The sequence below is a fragment of the Branchiostoma lanceolatum genome, chromosome 2 (genome assembly GCF_035083965.1).
Source record: "Branchiostoma lanceolatum isolate klBraLanc5 chromosome 2, klBraLanc5.hap2, whole genome shotgun sequence".
NCBI classification, from domain to species: Eukaryota; Metazoa; Chordata; class Leptocardii; order Amphioxiformes; family Branchiostomatidae; genus Branchiostoma; species Branchiostoma lanceolatum.
The window spans coordinates 24330394-24353754 of record NC_089723.1 but is presented as its reverse complement, the minus strand read 5'-3'; the positions used below and the strand labels follow the sequence as shown (position 1 = coordinate 24353754).

The following is a 23361-nucleotide window of genomic DNA, read 5'->3' as shown; positions in this document are numbered from 1 at the left end:
CAGCCCCTGTAGTCTTTGTTTTCTTCTATGTTGTTGTCATTTGCTGTGCTTTCACGGCGAGGCTCGTATTCCGACAACCCGGGAGCAATGGCCTTGCCACGACGCCCCGAGCATTATGATTATTCCGGTTGCTTTACAAGACGGGACGTCACCTGTAGCCAATCAGAAAAGGAGCTGCTATTTACTTACACTGGAGCCTCACTAAAGCTGTTTCCAATAGAGTGTGTCTAAGTCAACTCGAGAGTAAAGATCACTGGGGTCGAACTTTTGACTGAGAGCTTGGAAGCGAGGCGTCGCAGTCGAGCAAAGCGGGCTGAGTACACAATCAACCCAAACAGCTTAAAATAAGACGTCACAGAAAAATTCAGGGTGTGGAGTTAAAAACTCATGTAGCAGCGAAGACGCAGTGAACAACTGTTGGCCAGACAAGCTGTTGCTGGGGACTAGCCGCTACGGCTGCAGTCGGCACCTGTCACATTTGTGGTGATGTTTTGCGGTGGACGTCTCCCCACAATGCGCCATCGTACCATAAAGGTAAGTCTGTATTGATTGTTCCGGGACGACATGTATCATAACAACAAGACAGGATTCAAACAAAGTACATGTTGATGTGGACAAATCGTTTATTCTGTCAAGGGGCCGTCGAAGCTGTGACATATCGTATTGTCTTTTAATCTTAAAAGATGTAATCATACTTATTTCACGCATCACGTACACGTACGTCTTGTAAAGACGTCGCCTATAACGTAAACACGATATATACTTCCCATATGATGTCAGGTTATTTGGTAATGTGTATCAGACCCAAGGCAATAGTCGGTTAGGTGTTGTGTTGGAAATAACGGCTAACAGGTAGGTAACTGTTTTAGGGTATCTCTCTCCTTTCGGGCAAGGGGGTTCTTAACAGAAACTTCTTGTACCAGTAGAACCACCAAAATGTATCTCCAAATGGGCGTATACTGTATAGGAAGAGTGATGGCGTACACAAACGAGGAATCGAAAACCGGTGTTGGAAGAATCAACATGACACGTGTACGCTTAGTAATAGCGGGGCAGGGTTACAGCCACACACACACGGTTTGGCTGTGGAGAGGTGACCATTTAATTTGAAACAGAGATGTGTATTTATATGTACATTCCAATTGAAGGTAACATGTCCTTACTGTTGACCTTAAAGGCCAAATATGAATCAGGTACTAGTATATTAAATGCCAGTGTGGCGAGTATACGGATAGCTAGCTGTCAGACTTGTATGATCATTCGCCTTGATACGGCGAACAATTTACAAAGTTGTCGGCTACATATTACAGGTCATGTAATATGGAGTGACAGTGACAGTGAGCGTACAGCTGGTCCATATGGGTATTTGACAAGGGGAATACCTCAAGGCTCTCCCCCATCAATGCAAAATGGAACAACAGTCCGAGTGGTTAGTTGTTCACTCATTCGAACCCTTATATTTTGCAGTAAAAAATCGGTGATTAGGTATTTTTCCTAAATACCCCCACACACACTCACCTGACAACATTTGTTTGTTTGTTACGTATAATACGTGACGTGTATCGTCTCTTGCGATCCCGGATCTTGGCTTGTTCACAGCCAGCTTTGTAAGCACTGCAAACAATCGGCCGCCTAGGATATAGATCGCACCTATGGCCTAGCAGCCACGGTGACCCTTCCTCTACACGAAGTGCTACGTACTTCTTCTGAAAAGTTTTTTCAGAAGATTGAAAAGGGAAAATCTTAAGATTTGACGATTCTTTTTTTATCCCATGGGGAATATAGCAAGGCAGGTAGTACACCACTTACACTGCATCTTTTACTACTAAAGCTAGCGAAAAATCCAGTGCTGAGTGTAGAGTCAATGATAGAACATCAGAAGTATATCCAACGCGTACTGGTATTGGTGCAGAGGGTGCTTTATCAGGAGTACTCCAGGTCGCACAATGATTTGCTAACGGTCAAAAGCCATCCAGGCGAACTATTTTGCTTACTTTTGCAGTGTAGCAAAGAAAAAATACAGCACAAATACAAATTTTCTGCGAAAATGCAAAGTGGTCTATACCCATGATCAATCGATCATTCAAGCAGCCGATTATTCAAGCTTGTATGTTTCTTTCAGATGATCCACATTCATTTTCTGCATAGTTAAGCAGACTGCTCCCGAAAAGATGCGCACAATCGGCATTAAGTTCCCACACCTTGTCCCTCCAACCATCCTATGGATGGTGATCATCATGGCAGGCGTGTTTAACCTCCTACAGATGATGGGACAGCACATGCTCGCCAAGCGCTCGGTGTCACAGTCCCCTACATTGCAGGTAGGTCACGGCCCTGCCGTTTTGCGGAAGAATACAGATGTAAAATGCAAAAAAGTAGGCCGTGCAATTCTAAATCATGGAGTTTGGTCAGAACACAAAAGATGGGGTGCCATTCACTGAACTTTTTATGAGTAAAATATGTTTTTACAAACCTTCGTATACAACAAGAAAGAACTCTACTAATTGCTCGACCGGAAATCAGATGGCTAAGTACAGTAGAACACAATTCACGGTCATGTTTAGTACGTATGCTCAAATTAGGACAAGTATAGATAGAATGATTATCACTTTATTTCAAATATCAGGTAACCTAAAAATCAAAACTCTGTAAAAAGGTGCCATGGCAGACATAGAGGACTAGAATGCGGGCCCAGTACCGTCACGGGTTTAATACTCGGATAGTTGTTCTGACTGTTGATTTGTCGCGTCCGTCACTGAACGCCTTCAATTCCTCGTATCTGATCGTTCAAACGTCTACTCCTGGAAACCTGCTCATGCCAGCATTTTGTCATGTGATGTCATGTGTCCAGGGTGTTTCCCGCTCTCGAGGACAAGGTGTCGTCTGTGCGAGCTGGCAGCGTCGCAAACTGGACTGGGGGGACCTTCTTTCACAGAGGTGTCGGCATGGGTCGGGAGGAGGGACAAGCTAGAGACGAAAAGTTTAAAGAGGAGGAGGTGGCGGAAAGTCAAGTTGAAGACATGAGCTTCAAGGAGGCAGAGGTAACGTTACGTTATTTTTACGTTAGTATACGTTACGCGAAGTTTTACGGGAGGGAAAGAGGGCGATGAATAGGGAGGACGGAGGAAAACTTAACGGATGACAATTAATACAAAGCGGAGAATCTGTTAACAAGGAGACTAACGTAAAGTGGGATCATTTGTATTCCACTGTCTCAAAAAGAGAAGTCGAGTCTATTAGTTAGAACTTAGTGTCAGTAGTTAGATTAGAGTACCAGTAGTCACATGCTATACTGTTCAAACCTGCAATAAACCTATTATTATGATATTGAGAGAATGTTGAAATACATCATACAGGAGGTTAATGGCAGCGACTGACCACGTGTATCTATGGCTTGACGTACTTATATTTAGATCTGTACTTCTACAGGTTCCCAGGTGCCTTACCTCGGTACAGAATAGCTCCTCGGCGTGGTTCCGACGGCGCTTCAACCCCGACGTCCCCCTGTTTCTCACCAGTGAGCATCTCGTGGAATGGGTGCGCCTATCGGCGGAAAGGATGCCGTACGGACTGAAGGGGTTGGCCGAGGACGGTAAGACTGTCGACTCCCATGCCTAAGTTGACTAATTTATACTGTCTAGTGATGACAAGCGATCCATGACATGCTTCGCAGATTCGAACCCGCATCCTAGAACTCCGCTCGATTCTAGTGAAGTTTCCACGACTCGGATTCAGATCTGCATAGGAAAATGGTCCATGATTGCTCAAATGAAAATGCACAATAACCAAATTTCGAATTTGAGCCCGGAAAGGGGTTAGTATCTTAAAAACCGCAACCAGTCTCTTCCTATGATCAGATGCATACAAAGCACTGGAGCCTCTACCGACGACAGATCACTGGACGTGGGTGAACAACTTCCATGACAACCGTGATCGTCCCACCTGCCTACGGTGTGCGCTTGTCGGTGACTCTGCAGCACTGAAAGGAGCCGACAGGGGGCTGGATATAGATGAACATGACCTGGTTATCAGGTTAGTCAAGAGGTGAAATAACATAGCCTGGAATCCAGACCTACTATTATAGCTCCCGAGTCTCTCTCCGCTATTAGACTCGGGAGCTATAATAGGTCTGGATTCCAGGCGCTAGTAATAACATGTAAAGTTAACCACAGAGTATGACTGAATATCATAGGACGCTACGCATCGTGAGTAGTGTTGATGTGAATAGCATATTCAGCGTTACATTTGGACATGAGCTGATGAAATTTCAACACCTTATCAGGATTACAAATTCCTTTTTCTTAATACCCTTAGCTCATTGAAACGTCAAATCGTAAATCTGTATGATATAAGCTATAAAAGTGAAAGATAAAGTTAACTACTCTTAACGCAATATGGTATTGCAAAAGTCAACTGAGACAAATCGTATGCAGTTCAAACAGCATGTCTTGTTTAAGAGATGATTCAAGATAAATAAATGCAAATGATATGTAACCTTTCCCATCAGAGTTGGTGATGGCGGGAAGGAAGGTCATGCCGACGATGTGGGAACGAAGACAAACTTATACCTGTACAATCCAGAAATGCCGCTCGACACAGGCAACATCAAGAAACATGCGGTACGTACAATGTTTTATATGGCACTATTACTGTTGATAGATAATGATAAGATACTACGTATGCTAGCCCTTATTGCATTGTATTAGTAATTAGGATGTTAAGTTTTATTCTATACTTCTATGTTGTATTATGTTTAAGAATTCTTGCCATACTTTTTTTTTCTTTTTATACTCTTTTTTCACGTATCATAGGACAATGCTAGCTGATACTATTATTGCTCGTATAAACATTGGTTCTATAAACATTCTCTTGTACATCTTACTTCAACAGGATGTCTACTTTATCTACATGGCATCGAAGGTACCTGACTATCACCTGATCTCTAAACTGATGAAAGAAGAACCACAGAATAACCACCATGGGTAAGTTCATCGATCTGTCTGTTTTCATGCGTATCATGAGTTATGAAGGTGGGGGTATCGAAAACGTTAGTTGCGTCTGAGGTACCTTTTGTTATATTTCACAGGTCTAGGACGGGAAGGAAGGTGATCATCAAACCTCAGCAGCTCCGCGTTTTACACCCGGACTTCCTCAACTACGTGTATGAACTGTGAGTACAAATATGAGACACAGATATTGGGAGGTGGCTAAGCGACAAGTCCACTGAATAGATCATTACTTGACATCAAGACCCCCATGTATTGATGTATTCCATTCGACGTTACCGTTAAACAAAGTCGGTTTCAAGATCTCAAAAGCTGACTCAGCAGAAAGAAGATTAGTTTCAATCTTGCAGAGTTCGGTTAAGCCAAACGGCGGCGTCCATGCAGCTAGACGTGGTGTAGCGTAGTATAAAGTGTAGTCGTTTTTCCTGCCATTAGATTTGGCCCCTTGCCCTAATCAGGATATGGTGTAGCTGTGTAGGAACACAGTCATGGTCATGGGAATTCATCTCAGGCATAAGCTCGATCGTGGCAGTCACAGCGCTTCCAGTGGGATTATGACACGTATACTGTACTATGATTTTTCTGTAGGTGGCTGGAGAGGGCTGGCCACAAAGCTACTGCCGCGCAAGTCATGCTGGTCCTCGCCTTCCACATCTGTGACCATGTCGACACGTACGGATTTGATGATTCGCCAGTCACTTCTCAATTCGACCCTCCTGACAACGGCCTGGAATCGCATGATTACTTCTATCTCACAAAGGGCATGGAAAGACCAGTGTATAACCATCTATTTGAAAAGAAACTGCGACAGAAAATGATGCAGGAAGGTCTCGTGCAGATGTTCATGCCGTAGTGGGACGAGATTATCAGGAATTGGAAGAAATGAGAACGATGCTATCCAGAATTCACCAAAACATATTTGTACATTTGTTTAACAGATGTTATTTTAAGTTGCACTTTGGCTGGCAAACCAACGTTTCAATCTTTGACTACAAAGCTCCCGACAGGAATGGTGGGCAATTGATGCATACCAGACTGCAGTTCCTATGTCAGTCGCTGGGGCAGGCACCACACAGGAGTTGTCTTGAACCGTTGAACGTCTACTATTATAGCATGTTGAGGTAAACACTGTGACTAGTTAACCACCAACAGTCTATGGACATCTATATCAAAGTCCTCGATAGACTTTATGTTCCAGAAACGTTTCATATCAGTCTTGACATCCGTGGTCATCTCCGACATAGTTCAAGTAAACTGTAGACCACGTAGCCTAAATCGAATCTTCCATACAGTATCATATTCTAGTAAATGGTGCAACGCAATCGTTTTGACCGCATCATAAAGTGACCCTGTGTCAAATGATGGTCAGGAATAGAACAGCGCTGTGGTGCTGTGTTTATCTCGTTGTAAGGATAGCCTTGGACTTACTACCAGTCATATGTACTCCAGAGACCAGCGAAATGTTGAATGTTTCTCTTTAATTGACTGTACGTATACCATTTAATGTATTAAACGGACACTGCAACAGAGAGCAATGCGAACGGCAGTTGTAACTCCATCTTTAACTTCAACTCCTACATGGGCCACTTGGACACGAGCTTTAGCAACGACATCGTTGAAAGGACACAATTCCAATGTCTGGCAATATTCTACATCTATATATGAGTCATTTTCCCACAAGAAGCTTCGCATGCACCCATAGTGGTATATGTACCCACGTATAAACGCACAAGACGTCAAATAGTTTTACAAGTCGTTTGCACTTGCGAGGAATATGGTCTGGGTACTCAAATGCCGAAAGACCTCTATTCTTTGAACGTACCCTCCTATGCAGAGCTATCCGGCGGCATACACGAATGCATTGATACAAGGAGGATGTTTAAACGTTGATGTTAATGCTCGTGCTGTATATCCGTTTATCTGCAACATCGATTGGTTGCCCAAGATGTATCAATGGACTAGCCACGGTTCACATTTACTCTTTGTAACGTCATATATTGAACAGACAGCTTGCCGTTTGATTCATATTGCTTGTTTTGTAAATAGATGTATATCTGCGTAGGTAGATGTTGTCATTTGAGATTTTGCTTGCTTGAGGATCAATAAATGGATCTTATTATAAGTTGTATATATCCATGGTCATTGTTTAATGCGCAAGTATCTACAGTAGGTATTGACCAGTTTATTTGGTCATATGGCACCATATCGCATGTTCGATGTGTAAGAGATCTGTTTTTGGTTTATTAAAAGCAAAATATAGAACTTCCACGACACACGTGAGCGGCACCCTAGAGGCGAGAGCAATCGCTTGTTGTTGGTACGAGACTGGTGTTTGTCACGTAGTGGGGATTGAAGCGTAAGAAAAGTACACAGTCTGCTTGATCTGTCCTCAAGCCGAAATTGCAATTGAATTCCTTCACTGGAGTGTCCCATTCTTCATTTCACACTGACATGGGTTATAAAGTTCAAAGTCCACCAGGGTCAGCCATGTTTCCGGAGACAGCCCTATGTTCCGACACCTCCCCATGCCCCCATGTCCCGACGGCCTATGTTCCGACGCCCCTACGTTCCGACACCACTATGCATGTTAGTGTTAGGGTGTCTCGGAACATAGGGGCGTCCAAACATAGCATGGAAGGGGATTTGGGATCATTAGGGTGGGGGTGTGATGTGCATAGGAAAAGACCAGTAATGGGATGATTTGATAAAAATTTCCTACACTAGACATTTTTTGTTTGGTCCCTTCCTTGTGATTGTCTGGTGGCACACGTACACAGGGCAGTTCGGTTTTTGGAGGGATACAGTAGTGCTAGAAAATTTTATGTTACAGAATTACTGACTGGTTTAGAAGAAATAAAATTCTTTATTACACACTAGATCTTGATTTCCAATTGATTACGTATTGCATAGGTCTGGCATTTTATCGTTGCATACGGAGAAAAACGCTCCACCGACTTTCTGCCAGCCTTTCCTTAAGTGGTTGTGAAACCTGAGTAAGCCCGATATGGTGATCTACGCACGACAGTCTTACATGGAAGTATGAAATTTCTCTTTAATGTGGCAAGCGCCCTTGCAACAAGGTCATATACACATCGGTCTGGCAAACGCCAGCCAGAGATCGGTAATTCTATACAGTACACGGGCTCAAGCCAACTCAAAGTTACAATAACAATATTCCAACCTATTTACCCTTATCACGAGCTGTTTGCAGCACAATATGCTTTGGCATTGCAGAATTGTTGACTTCAAAAATAGTTTCTTCTTGCCGTAGCGAAGAGTATTTAGTTCCCTATAGTACTTGTAATATAAAGCTTTCAGCCTTCCGATAAGCCTTCAGCATTTGTTACTGGTCATGATATAGCCTCTAGATACTAGAGTAGTGCATTAATAATTACAAAAAACTCAAATCAATCGAAAATGAACTGTTATGACTGATGATGCGGCATCACAAACCTCCTCATAATATTTTACAATGTCAGTGAAGACGTGAGGGGTGTGGACACGTCGGTTGATTTAACATGTGGAAGACATAGCCTCATATTGAGGGTCCTGTTATATCTACTGAGAGATATGTGGTAATAGATAGAACGTTTGCAGTCACGTGGCTATGACGTGATTCAGCGCCCGCCATACTGGTGGATTAAGAATGCGTTCCAAGTCATTATGTGAGACATGTTCTAAACGGTTGGTTTCCCTGCGTCTCAGCATAGCCGCGCTGTGTCTCTCCATACATAGAGAGCGCCCGATTATAAATAACTTTTTTTCTTGGAACGATCGTCTGTGTTCAGAATGACCTTGGACCTGTGAATCCCACGCATCTTATTCATAGCGCTGATGTAAGAACATCGTACCGGTTATGACGTTAGCTCTCCTCTTCGGTCGTGGATTAGGAAGATGGCCTGGTGTTAAATCAACACGGTGTGTCGGCACCATACACATTCGGTAGTACGATGACAGTTAGCAGAATCTTTGGTAACATGTCGTTTTTAACAACTGATCATCCACATTCTCGCTCAGATATTCTCAATGGTAAGGCAGTGCGAGTGTCCAGGTGAGGTGTTACTGAACTGTGTTTGAGACATTGATTATATAATGTTTAGAATAGCAACTCCATCCTGAAGTGTTGGCTTGTTAGAACCGCGTATTTTCTGCTATTAGTGTCCTGTCTACAGTCCTTGGAAGCGGTTTTATTTACAATGACAGCAACTTTCTTTGGTGACACGTCGTCGTACAACGTATATCTCATTCATTCAAAACTCCTCCACTTCTATCTATCTTCCGTTGCTTGGCAACGTTAAATCGGCTGCAGTCGTCGACACTCACGAAACTTCAGAGACTCCTGCTTGTGATTCCTATCCCTTCGGCCCTGTCTCAACCTGATTATTTTTACATGGCAAGTTCCATAAACTCAGGTTGATGGTTGATCCTCGCTCTCGTGCACATCTCGCAGAACAGCCTCCCTCTCACCGTGTAGTAGCCTTTCTGCTTCAGGTTGCAGTGGCAGGCGGAGCACGTGAAGCATTCTGGGTGACGAGGTTTGCCGTTGACCTTAACGAAGACGCCTTTGATCATGCCTAAGCAGGCATCACACTGGGGCAGGGTTTGTGGGGGCTCTTTCGTGGGGTTGGCCTTTGGAACGGGGGGTCTAACGCTGCGGAAACCCCTAGGCACATCTTCTGTTTGCTCGAGCTCGGCAATGGCTTGACCTAAAGGCTGCTGGCGCGGGGGTTGTCGGGGACCGGTGTGTGCCCTAACCGGAGCGTGCGCCGCGGGGCCGTTAGGATTCCCACCCCACCCCTTCGCCGCGACGTTGTAGTTGCTGCCGACCGGCTCGAACTCTTCCTTGTCCGCTTTCAGCGACACTTTGACCGTAGGCTGCAGGTATGGGGTGTCATCGCTCTTGGTGTAGCTCGGCGTGTACTTCGGTCGCCAGACCTTGGGCTGCGCTCGCCCCAGGACCAGACTCAACGACCCGCCGTTGATGCAGAGCTTCCGCAGCGCTTCGGTCTTCCCCATCTGTTGCGTCTTCTCCAGCCCGATCTGGAGGAGCACGTCCCCCGGCAGGATGTTGGCCATGTGCGCCTTACTGCCCATGTCGACCTCTGCGATGGTCAGGTCTGTGCCCACCTCCGCCCCACCCTGAAGATCGAACCCCCAGGGTGGGGAGCCCATCAACGTCACGCGGATGACCGACGGAACCACGTCCATTTCAGCTGAATCTCCGGACACCGTTGCTTTTTTTCCAGTCCTGCAGAAACAGAAACATGTACCCACAGGTTAATTATTGGGGCAATTCTTTGCTAACCGAAAGGAGGGACAGATGTTGTTAAACTTCAAACCACACTCTACAAAGGGTTTTGAAACCAGCATTCTTGATGTCGGTACTCCACAATAAGTTTTTTTTTACAGAAAGACGCATGCGACATATTTTCACAAACTCAGTGCTGCAGGATATATTCTGTTCGTGTGCATGCAGCTGTGAACGTAAGGACTCTTTAGGGCTCCCATGTCCCTGTTGTTTGACCCGTGGCCTTTCATCACTTGGACATGTCCAATGTTATTTGGAGACTATTGTCTGCATACATGACTGGCTTATGCGATTCGTGGCTCATCAGATGTATGATACACAAACAAACAAACAAACAAGCTAACTAAGATTTACTTGAATCTGTTCAAATATCTGCGGCACGGGTTTGTACTGGAGCCATGAGAGGCACTAAACACGAGTCTCTGTTAGCCGAGGTTGGTTGGGACACATTGGCTATAAGAAGACAAAAGCATAAGCTGATTCACTTTTGGAAAATATTGAATGGCTTGGTACCACAATACCTACAAGACCTCATCCCACCACGTGTTCGCGATATTGTCCCATACAATCTCCGTGCCAACCAGAATTTTACTTCCATTGTTTGTAAAACTGAAAAGTGTAAAAAATCTTTCTTACCCTCAACTATTCACTTGTGGAATGAACTGCCCTCCAATGTCCAAGCTTCGCTTACGATCAACATTTATAAAAAGGAACTCGACTCACATTTTAACAGACCGATTAAACACCCTCACTTCTCTCACGGCCAACGACACTCTGCAGTTCATCTCACAAGGCTTCGTTTAAATTTCAGTCAGTTAAACCACCACCTATTTCTACACCATTGTATAGATTGTCCTACATGTAAATGTGGTTATTATTGTGAAACAACCGAACATTACCTCCTGCACTGTAAGCTTTATACTACCCAAAGACGTACTATGTCATCATCCCTTTCCAACATAACTGACCTTCAGCTACTTAACGACAGTTCATTGTGTTCTCTCCTGTTACGCGGTTCTACGTCACTCTCATACTTTCAAAACTGTAAAATATTCGATATTGTTCATACTTACATACATTGTACAGGCAGATTCAGTTATTGATAGATACCAACTTGTATTGTCTATTGTCATTTTCCTTTTATCCATTCTGTATTTATGTATGTTATTATGTCTCTTTTTTGTATGTTTTGAGTAGAAGGCTTCAAATAAGCTATCGCTTTCTGCCTAACACTCTGAAAACATATGCGAATAAAATAAAATAAAACAAGCTAACTAACTAACTAAGAAGTAATAACAAAGAAGTGTTATTACTTAGTTAGTTCAACAGTGCAGTAGATAAACAACTACAGCAGATACATGACAGCACAAAAGCTGTCCTTGTTCCTCGTCTAGTTTTCGTGCCCTTCAAAACCAGTAGATTACATAACAGCAGCACCAAACGATGCCCGTATTAACCGTTTTATTTTCATTGGTGCATGTTCAGATACCTGATTATCGCTGACTAGTTTTGACCTTCTGAACTCGTACTCCATTAGAGGTAGTGTTCTATTCTGTCCCGCAGTGAGTTTTCTTGCCTTATTTGCTTCCACAACGGAATGTGCAAGTGTCAACAAAGCTACCTGTTTGGAAAGTTGATCTGTGGCCACATATGTACAAAAGCGGACTTTGTTGGCTACGTGTGTCGTGCTATATGGCATGATCTCAGCACAAGAATGAAGATTGATTGTCCGTGGAGTATCCCCCCATATAACTAGCTTAACCAAAGTATTAACAGGCATCCATAAACATATCGTACACAGCTATATATGCAAACGTGTCTCATAAGCATGTCTGGCTGTAGGCTGTAACAAAATTTTGCCTCTTTCCCAAATCAAGGAAAAAAAAACAAAGAAACTTAGGAAAAATTAGATTCCACAAAAATTCCACAAAAATATCATATTTCATTAACCTAACGTCGCCAAGCCTGTTGAAAATCTGTACAAGGTTTGCCGTTCTAATTCAAAGGTGGATCCTTCTACATTTAGTCTGAGTGTCATCCTAGTTAGCCCTGCAACTAACTAGAATGACTCTCAGTCTAACCACATTCATTCATTCATTCATTGGACAAAAGAACTCAACATATAGTGGAGTTAGGACCACATTCTGTAGGAACTAAACAGTATAACTCAGTTATGGTGTATTCGCATTGCTTTATGAGAAATTCTAATAACTACCACACTGACTATTATCTCTAAACGTAGTGACCTGTGCAGTGAGGACGGTTGGACGGTTTTAACTAATCAAACACACAGAACACTGCAGACATTCTTCTGGCGTTGTCTTAACCCAGAAACGCTCAGCTTACTTGATCCTTTAAGAAGACAAGAAGGAACGTCTTAAGACTGGGGTGTTTATGAAGAAGGGCCAGGGAGACGTCAATGTACGGTTGACGGTCAAGACAAATGGAAGCCATTGTTCCATGTTTACATGATCCGCGGTCGTGGTGTTCTGTCACACAACGAGGGTCCTTGTACAATGACGTTGTAGACATCCGTTTAAAATTACTTCCAAGATACACAATATATAGTGTTGCTGCTATGAGCAACTCGTTAAGTTACAGATTTATGTAGTAATAGACAGAACAAGTAAAATTAGCCCTAAAAGCCACCACAAGCAACGAAAATGGCAGTCGATATGACGTAAAGTCGGAGATGAGACAAGCACAGACGGCAGCACGCCGGCTGATATCCAGCGAACGCCGCAAGCATGTCCGCGTGGCTCACGACATGTTTGTCGGTAAAACGGACGGAATGCACATGTTGTGCCTCACCTCGCCGTCGGTTCGAACGATGGCGGCACCAGGAGTTGCTGTGCGGCGTTGAGGCTGGACCTGCGGGCGGCGGCGAATATGATTCCTCCCGCTATCCTCTTGGGCTGCTCCGGCACCGCGTTCCCGGTCCCGTTGGGGAGGTGGATGCACATGGACATGTTTCTGTCACTTTGGTTTAACGTCTGACTGGATGACGGACCTGTAATGCCGGGTGCCCCAGCGTGCACTTCTGCCCCGGGGGAATGCGACCCAGTCTTTATACATACCCCACTAACGTCACAACCGGAGATCACCTGATCGAGGTCAAATTTTCGAAGGACAAAATCCCGGGAGTAATTTGTTTGGCTTAGGTTTTATAATTAGCCCAGATTAGGAGACAACACAGGCTCATCATTCGGACAAAATTTTCTCCTTGTGTCGTCGCACGGACGATTTAAGGGCCATGGGAACAGTTTTAACGACCCGTGCCCCCATAGCTATAAACGTTTGACTCTTGGTATCAATTTCTGTGGTTTCTCCTAATCAACAAGCACAGGCAAGTTTATTGGCCTTTGTTTGATTTGCTGTGGGACCAACTGTCGCCTGCGTCCAAATGCGACACGAGGTTTAACCTTAAACCTTCACAACGCCATATACTTGGACCGGGACCGAATCCCTGGAGATATTATTGTAGACTTATGTCATAGTATTTGGCAATTCGAAAAAAGCAAGGTCAATTCTTGGTGTGTCCAATCTTTATTTTTGGTCCGATTTTACGTTCAATGTTTCGGATGTCTTGCTATTTTGGGGCACGAATAGCTGAGACAAAAATAGCCCATGATAGGGGAGTTAGAGCCACACCAACTCCTCTGGGTGGAAAGTAGGAATATTTCGAGCATCATTACATCAACGATCTTCTACTACCAGTTTTTTACTAAAAGATGATTTGAGATCTCAATGAACTTGACTGAAGTTTAAGAAAGATACACTTCTGGGAAAATCGAGTTGTATTGCCGCAAGAATGGCGGGAATCTGCCCGGAGATCAAGTAGACAGGCGTGTATATTTCGGGGACGTCCTGTGACAGAAATAACGACAACGCCTGCAGCCCGCCACCTTATCCCGAGACGGTCGACACGTTACTGCCGATGGACGGATCGGTCGCGGCCTGTGATGATCCCCGCCGGTCACCCCGGGCTAACCCCTGGGGGACCCCGCGGGTAGGGACTCGGACCGCCCGGCGCAGGACTCGACTTGTTACAAGAGTGAAGGATGGACGGCGGTACCCCTGCGGTTTTATTCACCAGCCTGACCTAGAATCAGCGAATATGAAGATGCTGGCGTTTTTCCTGCACGACCTCCGTCGTAAATCATATATACATGTACTGCACGTTCGTCATATAGAGGGATAGGATTAGTCCAACTATGACGTCAGCGCAGTCCAAACAAACTGCATCGGCGTGGCAGTGACGGCCAATAACAACTAGCTTGGCACGTAGGCCTTTGGCTGGGTGGGTAATACGACACAAATATGAACATATTTACATATTTATTGTTTGTTATTTTTTTATAGTTATAAAGAAATGATACTTACATACACCAGAACAGTACATCTAATTGCCTCATCTCGTATCTTAGTGTACTTAGTATAAAAATACATATTGAGTAATATTTCTCTGACATTGAAAGCTTGGCAAGCAGTCAAGCTAGCTGCTTTCCAGTTATAGAGGACCTTGTATTCCTCAGGGCATTAGGTCATATACGTTATAAACAAATCCTCCACAAAAGGCGTGATCAAATGTCATTAAGGAGAAACAATAAAGCATAACAGACTAATCTACATAACTTAAACAATATATTTCCCGCGCATTGAATATTTCTGTTTTTGTGTGTTTTGTTCGTCGATACCAACACGCATATATTACATATCACGCATGTTTAACATGTTACTGTGTGCGTCTGGGAGCAGCCCGTATGGAGGTAGACGTCAACGTTTGCAACTGTAATCCACTGTCATTGATCAAAGAAACTTAGCTCACGAAGCATATATGACATGAATTGTTAAGTCTATGTCAAGTCATCATCCAATACAATGCGTTTTGGCGATGCAAGAGTTAAGTCATGTTTCAGAAGCCACTTGTACATGTAAGATCTTCACTATTGCATAACAGTTTTATTTTATCTTATTGGGATTGTGACGATACAATATACGTTGGACACATGTACCTATTGCTGGCTTCGTGACCCACACATAAAACATTACAGAACATGTAGCAAGACATATATTGTATAGTCCTAGGTCCTACACATCACAAACATACGATCTAGAAAGTAGCGTAGCGTAATAGAATATAACCTAGCTGACTATCCGTCAATTTCTATAGTAGTTAATGGTTACGAGTTCAGTATTCCTGGTGCAGAATATGCTCTGCGTATCCTTCCATTTTAGCAGAAGCGCCACCATGTAGGATGATACCGTGTTATTTTACAAAGGGACATAAAGATACCCGGACGTGCCTCCGATGGGGCGAGGGTCATTACGTGATCCACAGTATCCAATGACCAAGTCGTAATCCCCTCAGAAAGGGCGGACAACATCGGATCAAAATAGTTGCCATGGACATGTTTGTCGTGCCGTCTTATCAAGTCAGAAAATTTGTGATTAAATTCAGATCATCACAACGTCGACCACTCGACCAATCGCTTCAGTTTTACGTCACACATTCATCATTGATCCTTGGTCAGTCCAACGAACCCGTCACTTCCACAATTTTGGCCACTTTTAGAACTTACAAATCGCAAGGTGAAGGAAGAGGAATTTATAGGGGGCGTAAATGGAGGTGAAAGAGAGTCTTTGCCAGACCTCTTGGGTTCCTGTGGAATAGTACTGGATTTGGCCAAAGAATTTTCAAGTGCAGAACCTTTTTAACAGCCCAAGGAGCCCAGTAGAGACTAGCTAAGATATATGAATGAGATCAGCTGCAGAGTAAGCAAGTAGACCCTCCAGTAAATTCCATCGACTGATGAACCACCAAATGCATCATGCTCTCCAAGCGGAGGTTTGGGGCCGGATTGTTTTGGTCGTCTTATAATTTTATGCGTTTTGTCGGCCTTTTTCTTTCAATTGTCAGTTTTTCTCGGCACAGGCCAAGAGCTACCAAGAAAAAGAGACAAAATAGAAAAGCCAATAAACACCTCAAAAGACGTCCAAAACAAGTCGGAGCGAGCCTAACCTCTGCTTGGAGAGAAATGAATCACCTGGTATCACCACTTGTATGCAACAGACTATATAAAACGTCCTGCAGGGCACAAACCTCGGCTGGATGAAGAAATATGCAGCGTGCTTTAAATACACGTCATTATTCACCTCATAAATCAACAATACGGAAAGAACGGTCTCAAAGAAAAAGCGCAAAGATGTACTCTTCCCCCATATGTTTCATTTCTGAGCAGGAGAAACTACACGTTCTGACGACCGCTAACGTTAGAGAAAATCAATGACATGTCAGAAAGCAGCGCGCCAAGAGTCCAGGCAGGCATGCGACAGCCAGAATACTTGTGTTGTCCCGCGCAGCCCTACCGTCACCTTGCCGTACGTGCCCTGGGAAGTCTGGGCACATCCATCTCAGGAACGACGTCCTGACCGTCAAAAGTTTCAAGGTTAGGCCTAACTTAAGAGCACCGGTCAGCAGAGAGACCCTTTCTATATAAAGTCAAAGTAAATGTTTCTTCACACGCTTACGTACCTAGGTTAGATCGCTCCCGGCTAGTCGTCGCTAGTGGTACGTGAAGGTAAGCTTCAGCCGAGCTGCCTGTTGAACGAATCCTCTACAAGTACTACAGTAAACCTTACTGAAGTCCACCACTACTTTTCAGAGTCTTCACGCCCCCACCACGCACGTAGACGGTGATTAACGTCTGACGAAGACGGGATCTTCCTTCGTTACCCTAACGGATTATGCGGAGAGGTCAAAGGTCAAGTTTAAGTATTTGTCGACTTCCTTGGCCATATTTGGTCTGGTTTACAGGGTTGGGAACACGGTCTCTCCTCCGCCGGCATGGCGACGCCGGGATTCCTACTGCGGGTGGGGGCCGGAGTATCCAGCGAAAGTCGTTACTAAAGAGTCGTATCGGCATTTCCAAAATAAAGCTCACAACCTATGTTTAGTTTCCGATAGCAACTGGAGATGGGGTGTAACCGTACAGTGTTACAGCATGGACACGCATTTCTCAGTAACGTATACCCTAGTGGAAATGTTCTGTAACTAACGACAGCTGGATCAAGTTCTGAATTTCGGCCGAGCCAGATCTGAGAAGCTCCGACGAAGGAGAGAGGAATTTCCCTCGGAATTCGGCAAACAGAAGCCACCGGCTGGACTTCCAGATGGCACCAAAAGGTGACGAAGAGACGGACAGGAGGAACTGTACCTGACCGACTCAGCGTCCCGACTCATCACGACGTGACGTTGCGGATGTTGGCGAGACTGTGGATTACCAGCAAAGCATACCTCCTGGGTAACCCGAGCACATGGCTGGATAAGCGTTCACCTCAGACCATATAATATATTATATATCTATGGGATCTTGTTTACTGTATCTTTGTACCTTTTCGTACCAAAACGAGAGAGGGTGGAAATATATCTTTATACCTAACCGGATGTAATTACAGTTGAAGAGACAAACTAGAGGTCGTCGAAAATAACTTGACACTTTAAATTTGGAAAGTTAGATTGAAAATTTCAAGGTTACACACGTTGGAAAGTCTATATACATATATGTACTTCTAACATTGCAGTAGTGTAAAGCAACGTTTCACATGTCGAACGAGGGAGCACGGGATAAGCTTATAAACATTGTGTGTTAAGTTCTGTCACATTTATAGTTGAAGACAAATTCAACATTGAATGTTTGCTAGATACTCAAGTGCGTTTTAAAATTCAACCACAAATAACACTCGACGGACAGGAAACAGTACACGACATACTAAAATTTACTTATATAAAACGTTGAAAAGTGTTGAAAATTACAAGCAAAGTGACCAACGGATGCTGTACAGATCAGGCCTAAATGTAAACATGCTGGTTTGCACACTCGACATGCTACCGTATGTGTGATTGATCACCAACAGGTAAACACTTGGCAGGGGCTCTTCATTCATTAACTGATATCACAGATCTTCCCAGGCGTTCATTGATATCAACCCAGCTAATGTTACCACCATGTGTATTTATCGTACACTCTCGTGGCTGTCACTTCTTTTTACCATCATGATAGCAAAGGAAGATCAAGAATAAAGGCTCAGGAATCTTAATTATTTTTCATTACAACCCTTGAAACTACCACAACCTTTCATTTGGCCACCTAGACAACAATTATCTTTAATTCCATGTGTTTACGTTGTCACTAATGAAGTTTCCTCATCCGTTCCTGTGACGTTTTTGAGCTGAGCAGATCAACAGACTTTGCTTGCAGCGTGAATCTAAATACACCTATCGTATATAAATGACCAACAAAATATCAGTCATGTCTACATCAACAAAAACCTCATTGTTTTCTTTGATGTGACACTGACACCTTCAACCTTTCGAAAGTGGTACGATAAGGTATTAAAAGACGACAATTGTATTTAATTTTGTCAAGGAAGAAAAATATATACCTAAATTCCATACTTGCTGGCCGGAGGCTGGTATGTTATCACGTTCCCCTATTGTATATGTCTGTTGTGCGCCCACACACAACGTTAACATTCTACTCTGAGTTACTAACACAAACGCACCTACACTACAGGCAATGTTGTGGCTCCGCTCAGGCGCCATGACTAACAACACGTATGAAGGTCATGATGACGTCATCGTTTCTAAAAGCTGAGCCATCGTAAGATTTCCGTGAAGGCGATCAGAAATGTCACTGGCAGTACATCTCAAAACAGACATTCACAGCTATTGGTTAGGCGACGTCTTCTCAAGTTAATCTAATGATAACAACGCTGGGATTTTATCTATATCGATCGCGATGTGGTATACAGTAGTGAGTCACACCTTAATTGTTGTGTAACTAGCATTTCGGGTATGCTAAGATATGGTTTAGTGCGATCGCGAGTCGTAAGCGTTCAAAGTAGCCATGGGTTACCGTCTGTAGATAGTGTAAAACCGTACTGGAAGTATAATATCACTGATAACGTACCTGTCGTGCGGTTTATCCCGTCTGAGGTATCCAGCCGACTGTCAACGTCTCAGTAGGCAGTAACAACCCCAAATATCTCCTTTTGCGATCTGCTAACCTTAAGCCGTGTTGTGTGTAAAGACGACAGGAAGAGAACACAGGAAGACTGCCCCTGTTGACCAGGGCAAATTTCCAAGGTCCCCCACAAACACTCGGGCGGGAAATAGCGACTACGTGAGACACAGACCTCCGCCACGTGCGGGACAGGCTTCAGCTCACCAGACATACACACCTCTGGGGGAAAACCACTCAACATCCTGTCTGGGTCGGAGCTGAGCCAACAACCGAGTTCAAGGACCTTAATGTCTCATCCCGCATGATTGTTGTCATAACTGGAAAGGTTTCCAATACATACATTTCAACTATTCGTAAGCAGTATCTGAAACAAGCATTACTGAAATAGTCATACATGTCATAAGCGTCACCATAGAACGATACCTCATTCACTACGTCGTCAGATTTGAATTAATACATGTGTTTCATATGATTGCTTCAAAGTATCTTTACAAAGCTTGTCCAGTTGCTTGAGTAACTTTTGTATGGAGTACCTCATTACATGGATGTCTATTATAAAACCTCCATCGATGTATCGATCTCTTTATTCCACGGCATGTTCCTTTCCTCGATCGACAGGCGACTGAATGTTTTTCCGTAACACCGTGGTGTATTCTAGAAGCTAAGACAGGCCACATTCTGGTATAGCCACATCTCCCCTGTCCCGGATCATCCCGGTATAACTAGGCTGCCCCTCCCACGTCCGTTTGTCCTTAACTCACAGGCGCGCCGACAGGTCTAACCTGTCCAGATGTAATTATACAGATCTAGTCACACATTGTAGGGCAATTACAGAAGGGTGTTGACGTGACATGGACACAATGGAGAGGTAAATGCCTTCTCAAAAACGTCTATAACTGAATATCTCAATATTGCCAATTTTCACACAGATATCAAACTTTTAAACATTATATGTACAATATAAATGTGAATTCAAATAATATTGATACACCAATATAACTGAATGAATTTAAATTTAAAAAAAAAGTCTGTTCATTTCTAATTGTCGTCTTATGATAGACAATCAGTCGAATGAAGGAGATGTTGGGAAGAAAGGTATTGTTTCAAAAACAGGGCAACCAAAAAAAGAAAAGCCACGGCACTCCTTCTAACATCTGCTTGAAGCCAAGGTTACGTCTACAGCGAACCGCCCCTTGCGACAGCTGCCGTCTGTCAAAGGTCACATCCTATTTGCTTGGCTGACAAGTTGGCAGGTTGCCTGAGGAAGCTGTAAGTCAGAAGCCAGGATGTCGCCCGGATGACGGTCTTATTGTGAGCGACAAACACGGATCCTGTCATACCGTGTTGTGAACGGTCACCTATGGCCATGTATCAGTGACGTTTTGAAAAAGTCAAAGGGGACACGTACACACGGATTTGTTGTCGTTTTTCTCTTATGAGTCCTTGAGGTTCTTACGACCGACTAACCGACCGACCGACCGACCGACCGACCGACCGACCGACCGACCGACCGACCGACCGACCGACTAACCAACCAACCAACCAACCAACCAACCAACCAACCAACCAACCAACCAACCAACCAACCAACCAACCAAACGAGGCCTACTAATGAACAAAGCCAGCTCTAAATTTTCTGCACAAATGAAATTTTTCTGCGTACGTCAAGGGGTCGGTAAGGGATTAAGGGATCTAAACAAGCGCATTATCATTCCTTGTGTCTAATCCTGTGTCCTTTAATCATCTTACTTAGACTTACCATTTCCAAACGCTTTCAGAAGTCATGTCCGCTAGTGGAAATCGACAAATACTAGTCTGGATAAAGTACCTTGCGCCATTTCAAATGCAACAAACTAACACTTTCAATTCGTGGTGTATGAGTGTGAGAGGAAGATGACTCATGTATCACTGCCAAAGAGCTCAAGGACCGATATTCTCAAAGTTACATGTCTTACATCTAATTTCTGACGAATTGAATCTACATGTATACGTCATTCCTATAATCTACATACTGTATTTATATAATACAGTGACTGTTCATGGTGGTGAAAATCTGACTCCTCGTTTTGGTGATCTTAAGGTGATTCATCGAGAGTACCACCAAACATGCATAGCTCTTTGCAACCACTTAACGGATTGCCATATAAGGCTGCAACAAAACATTACACCGTCCCTTCCCCGGTGAGATTCTTGGTTCTTCCCCGAGAGCTACACACGTATATTGTTGCCGTCAAAGAAAAGGCCGAGGTTACAGTGCAACCTGACCCAGTTTCAACACGTCAGGAAAGCAGGTGCCATTGCTAACAATTAGACCGTTATAGATACACTAAACCATGTCATAACTTACCGTGTAGAGCGCTGGGATTTAGCTCTTTCAATCCTGTCAAGCAAATTAAGTAAACACTTAATTCTAGAAGCCGCAACTATCTTGCTGTCAAATGTAATTGCATTCCAATGATTACGAATCAGTAAGCTGTCTCGACTTGTTGCCATTCTGATACTTCAGAGATATCAAAAATGAGACACGTATCTATCGATGAAAATTTCAGACTCGTCAGTTTTTCAAAGAAACCTTTAATATAACGCTGCATTTCTGTGTTGTTTTGAAAAGTGAATTACACAACGATATGATACATCCACAGTACGTTTGGTGCGCGAGTGTTATTGAGCTGTTTGGATTATACTATATACGTTATAAAACACAGCTTAAATTTATCGACCAAAACTTGCGACCACAATTCTGACGACATGGTTTTCATTCCCAGACGACAAGGACTCAAAGCCGGACAGAAGTGACAAAACCCACCTGTTTAACCATGTACGTCCCTGGTCCAACCGAAACATGGTCGGCAAGCTTGATCTCTTTCCCTTCCCTCCACCGAGAAACGACCTTGGCGTGAGTGAAGCGTTCTTCAGTCCCCTGAAGGACGTGAATGTTCCTCCTCGGGTACCGCCGGATATTCTGGAAGTTTGTGGCGAGGCCCGCTTGTAATCTGCACTTTATCTTCTCTCGTATTTCAAGAGCTTACGTTGGCTTGCCGCACTCTCTCACAAGACTCCCCATGAGAGCTACGAACTACGTAAGTTAGAGATAGAGTATCAGACGGAATCCTGCTCTCTCGGATTCAGGACATTCCGCACGGCCCAGTCTTAGGGCGCCTGACCGAGAAGAATGTGCCGAACACTTGAGGAGGTCAGACGGTTGAACCTTGGAGCCCTATATTACAAGAGGGGGACAGTTCGTAAGACACCGCTGGGTGGTATGGAGTCGTAGACGCGTTGCGACTTTCCGAGTAAATATTGGTCCTTTTTGTGTGTCCGGCAACGCAAGATTGTGAAATAGAAAAGACATAAACATACTCAAAATCATTTCGGGGACATTTTTTCGGCAGCATTTCCCCCCTTTTTTTTGGAAATGAAAAAATTGCGACCAGGGCTGTGACTAGTCTGTATAACGCAAAGTCCAGCTGTCCGGGGGTTTCTCTCCCCTCCCCACCCTCTTGGGTTGCGAGGCGGTTACAGGACGGCGAGTGGTCACAGGAGGCTTGATTGAATTCAGGCTTGGCTGTGACCAACAGGTAGTTCTTTATCCCATGATCAAGAACTCTCTCCTGTCAAAGCAACAATGGTGCGTCCCTAGGCCTTGGTAAGGGTACACCGTGTTCCGGTGAAAAGGCGAGCACAAAGGTTGTCGTGGAGCAGAGGAAAGTTTAAAGCGAGAATGTGTCGTTTGCTAAACACGTTCCGCTGTAGTTCTGTCAACACATTACGTCATATTACAGCAATGCAAGGCACAGATCAGAGAGCTATCAACATTTTGCGGGACAGTCCAGAAATCAGCATAGGGGTGCGTATTTCGGGCGAGGAATACAGTATACATTTTCATTCAGATTTACAGTTTCCAGCAGCCTGGAGTCAATCCTGTTCTTGCCCCGGTCTGCTCCACTCCACTATTCCATTTCCCGAGTTTCTACTACATTGTACAACCTGCTAGGTGGCGCTGCGGACAGAATACCGTAAC

General features: G+C 44.0%; 2 protein-coding genes across 5 annotated transcripts; one reads left to right on the top strand and one right to left on the bottom strand.

The window, feature by feature from the left end:
• Positions 1-2838: 2838 nt before the first annotated feature.
• On the top strand, positions 2839-7134 carry LOC136428105 (CMP-N-acetylneuraminate-beta-galactosamide-alpha-2,3-sialyltransferase 1-like). Its single transcript, XM_066417396.1, has 7 exons — positions 2839-3041; positions 3430-3592; positions 3858-4032; positions 4508-4619; positions 4891-4982; positions 5087-5170; positions 5595-7134. The coding sequence occupies exons 1-7, from the start codon at positions 2946-2948 to the stop codon at positions 5857-5859; spliced, it is 987 nt and encodes a 328-aa protein (XP_066273493.1). The 5' UTR covers positions 2839-2945; the 3' UTR covers positions 5860-7134.
• Positions 7135-8040: 906 nt separating this feature from the next.
• Positions 8041-22497, bottom strand: LOC136428103 (PDZ and LIM domain protein 3-like). Of its 4 annotated transcripts, none has more exons than XM_066417393.1 (2): positions 22147-22497; positions 8041-10254 (listed from the first exon to the last, which is right to left on the bottom strand). In XM_066417393.1, exons 1-2 carry the CDS (start codon positions 22182-22184, stop codon positions 9393-9395), a joined length of 900 nt encoding a protein of 299 aa, XP_066273490.1. In that variant the 5' UTR covers positions 22185-22497; the 3' UTR covers positions 8041-9392. The 4 variants fall into 4 exon arrangements, with proteins under 4 accessions (XP_066273490.1, XP_066273492.1, XP_066273491.1 ...); XM_066417395.1 differs by lacking the exon at positions 22147-22497 and adding an exon at positions 19287-19553; XM_066417394.1 differs by lacking the exon at positions 22147-22497 and adding an exon at positions 16850-17368.
• Between the last annotated feature and the right edge of the window lie 864 nt (positions 22498-23361).